The sequence below is a fragment of the Silurus aristotelis genome (genome assembly GCF_946808225.1).
Source record: "Silurus aristotelis genome assembly, chromosome: 3".
NCBI lineage: Eukaryota > Metazoa > Chordata > Actinopteri > Siluriformes > Siluridae > Silurus > Silurus aristotelis.
Genome location: NC_139576.1, coordinates 1572246 through 1579245, shown reverse-complemented (window position 1 = coordinate 1579245; position 7000 = coordinate 1572246). Strand labels below are relative to the sequence as shown.

At 41.2% G+C, this 7000-nt stretch overlaps 2 protein-coding genes across 2 annotated transcripts in view; one reads left to right on the top strand and one right to left on the bottom strand.

Moving 5' to 3' along the window:
• LOC310723282 (rac GTPase-activating protein 1) overlaps positions 1-7000 on the bottom strand; it is a 57838-nt gene that overhangs the window by 31989 nt on the left and 18849 nt on the right. The window lies entirely within an intron of this gene.
• The window catches only part of gmppaa (GDP-mannose pyrophosphorylase Aa), a 7328-nt gene continuing 813 nt past the window's right edge, over positions 486-7000 (top strand). Inside the window, exons 1-9 of the mRNA XM_083536121.1 lie at positions 486-995; positions 1257-1316; positions 1425-1555; positions 2328-2462; positions 3064-3161; positions 4550-4596; positions 4794-4886; positions 5015-5183; positions 6980-7000. The exon at positions 6980-7000 is cut by the window's right edge and continues 813 nt beyond it. Coding sequence (XP_083392247.1) covers positions 936-995; positions 1257-1316; positions 1425-1555; positions 2328-2462; positions 3064-3161; positions 4550-4596; positions 4794-4886; positions 5015-5183; positions 6980-7000 — 814 coding nt within the window. The 5' untranslated portion in view covers positions 486-935. The remainder of the gene's footprint in view (positions 996-1256; positions 1317-1424; positions 1556-2327; positions 2463-3063; positions 3162-4549; positions 4597-4793; positions 4887-5014; positions 5184-6979) is intronic.

Below are 7000 nucleotides of genomic sequence, written 5' to 3'. Positions count from 1 at the left end.
ATTAATCAGCATTGCTCAGCTCGATTGTGCTGCAGATTATCAGACAGGCGCATCTGACACACCAATACAGTATACAAGAGTGTATACATTCACTGCTTGCATGAGAGAACATTACTTTCTACTACCAGCAGGTGTCAGTAGTCTGTGTTCGGCATCCAGACAGGGAAACCGGAAGAACTGTAAAAATGCAGTGCGTTAAAAAAGTCAACGCACATATATGATGATAGAATAGCCAGAATAGAATAGCCTTTATTTGTCACATATACATTACAGCACAGTGAAATGTTGTTCTTCGCATATCCCAGCTTGCTTGGAAGCTGGGGTCAGAGCGCAGGGTCGGCCATGATACGGCGCCCCTGGAGCACACAGAGGGTTAAGGGCCTTGCTCAAGGGCCCAAGAGTGGCAGCTTAGCACTACCGGGGCTTGAACCCCCGACCTTCCGATCAGTAATCCAGCGCCTTAACCACTGGAGCCACCACTCCCCCTAAATCCCTGTTTCTATTGCCAGCTTTAAAAAAGTGCTCCACTACCTGCTCAACTGTTCTGGGTTTCCTTTGTTGTGTTTTTTGTTTTATGATGCACCAAATGGTAAAGGTCTAGACTCCAGACGGGTCAGTTCAGCACCCAGACTCTTCTTCTGCAAAGTCATCTTATTGAAATAGATGCAGTCTGGAGTTAACATTGTGTCTCTCAAATATACAAGACCTTTCCTAAAAAAGACGTCTCTTTATTTCTGAGAGACTGTGATGTGTGTGATGATGACGATGATGTATCCCTGTGTTTGTGTGTGTTGGTGTGGAGGTATCTGCAGGAGTACACTGCTCTGGGAACAGGAGGAGGAGTCTATCACTTCAGAGATCAGATCCTCTCAGGTTCTCCTCAGCACTTTTTTATCCTGAACGCAGACGTTTGCTCAGAGTTTCCTTTGGAGGACATGCTGCGATTCCAGAAGGAGCACGGAGACGCTCAGAGCTTCATCCTTCTCGCTACCACAGTAATCCCTTCTCTCTCTTTCTCACACACACACACACACACACACACACACACACACACACACACACACACACACACACACACACATTACTGTAGTTCAGCTCCAGATGTTTTCTGAGTAGACGACTGGGTTTAAAATTAGTGTCTGAACCACGACCTTCACACACATGAAGAAACATGAGCTGGTCTATAGACTGCATCTGTGTGTGTGTGTGTGTGTGTGTGTGTGTGTGTGTGTGTGTGTGTGTGTGTGTGTTCGCAGGCCAACAGGAAACAGTCACTGAACTACGGCTGCATTGTGGAGAACGAACAAACCAATGAGGTGAATAGTGTGTGTGTGTGTGTGTGTGTGTGTGTGTGTGTGTGTGTGTGTGTGTGTGTGTGAGATCAAGCTGAGGTAGGAGACCTTGTTGATGTTCTTCCTTTGCAGGTTTTGCACTATGTGGAGAAGCCGAGCACGTTTGTCAGCGACATCATCAACTGTGGGATTTATCTTTTCACTCCAGAGATCTTCCAGCACATCGGAGCAGTGTTTCAGAAGAACCAGCAGGACCTGATGCTGTGAGTGAAACACACTCTCTCTCTCTCTCTCTCTCTCTCTCTCTCTCTCTCTCTCTCTCTCTCTCTCTCTCTCTCTCTCTCTCTCTCTCGCTCTCTCTCTCATACATCCATTATTTCATTAATTTTTGTTTCCTTATGCATTTATTCCTCCTGTATATTTTCTTTTTGTTCGTTATGGCTGATGATTTTCCATCATCAGGTGTCCATATGAGGGGTAAGTCATAATTGTGTGTGTGTGTGTGTGTGTGTGTGTGTGTGTGTGTGTGTGTGTGTGTGTGTGAGACCGCTCTGTAATGCCTGGCGTTTTTATAGAAATATAAATCCCATGAATAGATGGTAAATGTAGACCACGTGCTCCCGGGAAATCATTTGAGGTTTCAGCTTTTATTATGTAAGATTAAGGCGTTACCACATGCCACATGAAAACATGGTGTTTTGGAGGTAATCAAAAGTATTGGGACAGGCAGAATGAAAGTAAATGACACCGAATGTTCGCTTGTTTGTCCCTCACTTCTAAAAAACACACCTTTTCATGTTCCTTTAATGGTTGTAGCACTTTGAGGTTGTTTTTGGGGGCGGGGCTTGTACACCATCCAGTTATTTGATCAGGAAATGTGCATTCGTGTGGAAAGATGATGACGACTCTGGAAGACACAATCCATTTAACAAATAATATTTTTCTTTTTTTTCTCCCTTTTTGCATGTAATGCGTGTGTAATGTGTGTGTGTGTGTGTGTGTGTGTGTGTGTGTGTGTGTGTGTGTGTGTTGCAGAGACGAGCAGTCTAACGGCTGGCAGAGAGCTGAAGTGATCCGTCTGGAGCAGGATATTTTCACGGCTCTTGCAGCTCAGAAGAAACTGTACGTGTACAAAACGAACCGATTCTGGAGTCAGATTAAATCTGCAGGGTGAGTCCTCATCCTCATCCTCCTTCTCATCCTCCTCCTCATCCTCATCCTCATCCAAAACATATTTTATAATGCTGCACTGCATCAAGTGCTGTTTTATGTGAATGATGCCTGTGTGATGTGTGTGTGTGTGTGTGTGTGTGTGTGTGTGTGTGTGTGTGTGTGTGTGTGTGTGTGTGTAAGATATCCCGATGATTCATCTACACTGCAGATACACATTCAGTCTCATTATACAGATCAAAGGTTTGTGGACACCTGACACCTGCGTAATATTTTAAACACCTCTTTTCACATTTGCTGTAATAATAAACTCTTCTGGACTGATGTTGCACTAGAGTTTGTAAAGATTCATTAATCCCAAAGGTGTTCAATAGCTCTTTAGCAGGAGATCTTCCACTCCAACGCAGATCTTCATTGGGAGATCCTGTGTAATACAAATTTAGAGAGAAAACACATATGACTGGGAAAGTCAGGTGTCCCAATACTTTTGTCCACATCGTGTATATACAGTATTAATTATTATGCTTTTGATTGGACTGTTCTTGAACCTTTTGAACACCAATGGTGATTTTTGTCTTTTCTTTTGTCCCTCGTTCATCAGATCAGCTATCTATGCCAGTCGGCTCTATCTGAACCAGTACCATAAGACCCACACGGAGAGACTGGCCACCAATAAGGATGGAGGACCCAGAGTAATCGGTGATTGTTTAACTGCTCAGGTTGCTTAATGACTCCATACACCTGCACTACTGTATATGTTTTATATTACCGTATTTTCCGGACTATAAGCTGCTACTTTTGAACGCTTTGAACTCCGTGGCTTAAACAATGAAGTGGCTAATTTATGGATTTTTCCCGGTTTCAAAAACTTCAAGCCAAAAAACTGAACCCCATAACATCAGACCAATGAAATCGCTGAACGGATTCAGGTGAACCAATGAAACTCTTTATATTAAATCAGATGCGCTCCCACTGAATCGGGCCGCACCACATCATAAATATGGATGATGTTCCTCTGACGTTTGACCTGTCGCTCACTCGGACTGTCTACAGGAAATGTGAATCATTCGTCACGCTGAAAACAACCGGGCATGAAAACACACTTCACCTGTGTTCTGAGCTGCACGGCATCGGGAGAAAAGATTCACCGATGGTGATTTTTAAACGCACGACGATGCCGAAAGATAAACTCCCGAGAGAAATAGTTGTGAAAGGAAGGAGGAAGACAGTGAACAATGACTTTCTTGGTCTGCTACTGTTTAGATACAAGCCGTGTAACAGACACTGACTTTCATTAAAGCCTGTGTAAAGTTCATTAGTTTCAGTGTAGACATGCGGCTTATAGACAGGTGCGGCTTATAGACAGGTGCGGCTTATAGACAGGTGCGGCTTATTTATGTTCAAAATAAACATCTTTGTCAAATTCAGTGGGTGTGGCTTATATTCGTGCGTTTAATAGTCCGGAAAAATTACGGTATATTAGTTTCAGTAAGATATTTGACCTGCACATATTCCTGTATTCCTCGAAAGCACAGGATTGGAGGGGGTGATTCCTCCAGCTGAACCTGTTAGAGGTGTAGAAATGAGTGTGTGTTGCCAGAAATGGTGCTGTGTGTAAATTTGGATAGCGGCTACACATCATACAGTATCTGTAGACACTTTCTCCAGAACGTTCTTACGAAGACTCTTCCACATGCACATCCCACTACTGGGTCACAACCTCTGCTGTAGTGTGAACGCTCACCTGGAATTAATATCGACACATAAACGGAGCCTGATTTAGTATTTTGGAGGTATATTGCAAGTATAGTTCTCCAAATATCATTTGCTGTATTATGACTTTAAATGAGTTTTTGCGGTTTGTACCACAGACTTGAAACACATTTCATTTTTCAGCGATGGGATGGGATTTATCCATACTGGACTTAAAACATGTATTTAAGGCTCGCCTAATAGACATGTTACCCATAGTGTATAAACTGTGTGTGTGTGTGTGTGTGTGTGTGTGTGTGTGTGTGTGTGTGTGTTTAAAACCCTCTATCAACACATCAACTGACCTCAATCCTCATTATATATCTGATTTTCAGGAAACGTTTACATCCATCCGACGGCCAACATCGATCCCAGTGCTGTGGTACGTCCTGAATATCATCTACAGGAGACTTCATTATTACCACACTCATAGTGCAGAAGAAAGTGCACCCTCCATCAATCCTATTCAGTTAAATCCTAAACTACAGTAATCTTCTCCTGACCACTGCAGGTGTATGTGCTGAATGTGGGGTTCAGATTATTGAGAATTCATTTCTGAATTGTGATTTGTTCTCACAGTTGGGTCCAAACGTGTCCATAGGAACCGGAGTGACGATTGGAGCCGGGGTTCGAGTCCGAGAGTCCATCATCCTTCACGGCGCCACCTTACAGGCATTTTCTCACTCTTTTTTAAAAATATAGGGGATATGGGATATATAATATATCGCAATCATGATAACGTGTGTGTGTGTGTGTGTGTGTGTGTGTGTGTGTGTGTGTGTGTGTGTGTGTGTGTGTAGGACCACAGCTGTGTTTTGAACAGTATAATCGGGTGGGACAGCACTATTGGGAAGTGGGCGAGAGTGGAAGGAACCCCAAGTGATCCCAATCCAAACGACCCCTACGCCAAAATCGACAGCGAGACTCTGTTCAGAGACGGAAAACTCACACCATCCATCACCATCCTGGGTACATCTCTGTCTGTCTGTCTGTCTGTCTGTCTGTCTGTCTGTCTGTCTGTCTGTCTGTCTGTCTGTCTGTCTGTCTGTTTGTCCAAAGCCAATCTGTAGTTTTATGTGATTCAATATTACTTTATACAATATATTTGTAGTTTACCCCCCCCCCCACGTAGTTTTATCTGTAGTCTGTAGTCCTAGTATTTCCATTTAAATTCCGTGTAGTTTTGTTTGTTTTTTTGTCTGTAGTTTTAATGTAATGTCATGCATATTTATCTGTAGTTTTGTATAGGGGGTTACCGATTTTGCCGAAACGATCAAATCTCAATATTTTTTATCGATAATTGTTTATTGATAATGATAATTAGATGACATATTACTGAGTGTGTTATTGTGCTGGACGCTGTGCTTCATAAAGCCATTTTTCTCAAAGCGGCACCATCTGGAGTCAAATTCTAACATTTAATCAGTCAAAAAATGAGACATTTTGTCTGTTACCAAGCAAATGAAATGATCAATAATTGATCTTTGCAATGCAGAGGAAACAAGCTGCATCTAAAGTGGCATTTAGATGTATTTAAACACTGTTTACTGCAGCTCAGAGTGACATATAATGCTTCAACCTGCACTTACAAATGCACAAATAATGTTTTGATATTTTACACATAAGATTTAAAAATAAGAAAATACTTTAAATGTGAAGTTGAAAGCCGCCAGTAGGTGGCAGCAAAACACTGTTAATAAGTGAGTCATTGCGATTGAACCGAATCATTTAAACGAGTGATTCATTCAGGAACCAAAGAGTTGCTCAGAGACACAAAACAGTGCTGTAGCTTTGTTTGGACTATTTTTGTAGGTGAAAACACGCAAAAACAGGCAATGTGGTGTCTAAAAGTTATAAATCTTAATATTAACCTCTTATTTATTTAACGGCTGTGTAAAATCAATATCACATTTGTAATCATGCTGTATTTTAAAGAAATAAAATAGCCTTCACGGAGTAATATTGATAAACTAAATATAATTATATAAATGTACACATTTGTTGCCCCATTTCTTGAATGTTGTGATCATTTTAAAAAGTAGTATTTTAATAGACTGGATCATGCAGTAAAGGAACACGTGAGTCTCATCTGCTAGACTTTATCACGTGATGTCAGCGTGCACTCTGCAGGTGTGATTTGTTTGGCATCGTTAAAACGACAATGACGATATTATCACAGACAATTTTATCCTTCACCCCTACTTATAATTAGTTGTTGTGTAGTTTTGGGCATGTTCATATCTAGTTGGTGTGTAGTGTTGTGCATGTTTGTCTGTAGTTTTTGTGAGTTTCTATCTATAGTTGACGTGTAGTTTTGTGCAGTTGTCTGTGGTTTTTGTGTAGTTTTGTGCCTGTGTAGTTTTCTGCATTTGTATCTGTAGTTGTTGTGTAGTTGTGTGATTGTCTGTAGTTTTGTGGTTTTATCTGTGATCGTTGTATCAGTTGTTTCTGTATTTTATGTATAGAATTGAGCGTTTATTTTGTTTGTTTGTAGTAGTTGTAGTTTGTACATTTTATCTGTAGTTGGTGTGTAGTGTTGTGCATGTTTCTGTAGTTTCTGTGAATTTCTATCTATAGTTGATGTGTAGTTTTGTGCAGTTGTCTATAGTTTGTGTAGTTTTATTTGTAGTTGGTGTGTAATCTTTCTACATTTGGTCTGTAGTTAGTGTGTAGTTTTGTGCATTTTTGTCATGCAGTTGTTATTCTAATCTGTAGTTTGTCTGTAGTTTTTCACATGGTCTGATTTGTGTTTTGTGCGTTTGCAGGCTGTAACGTGACGATCCCGT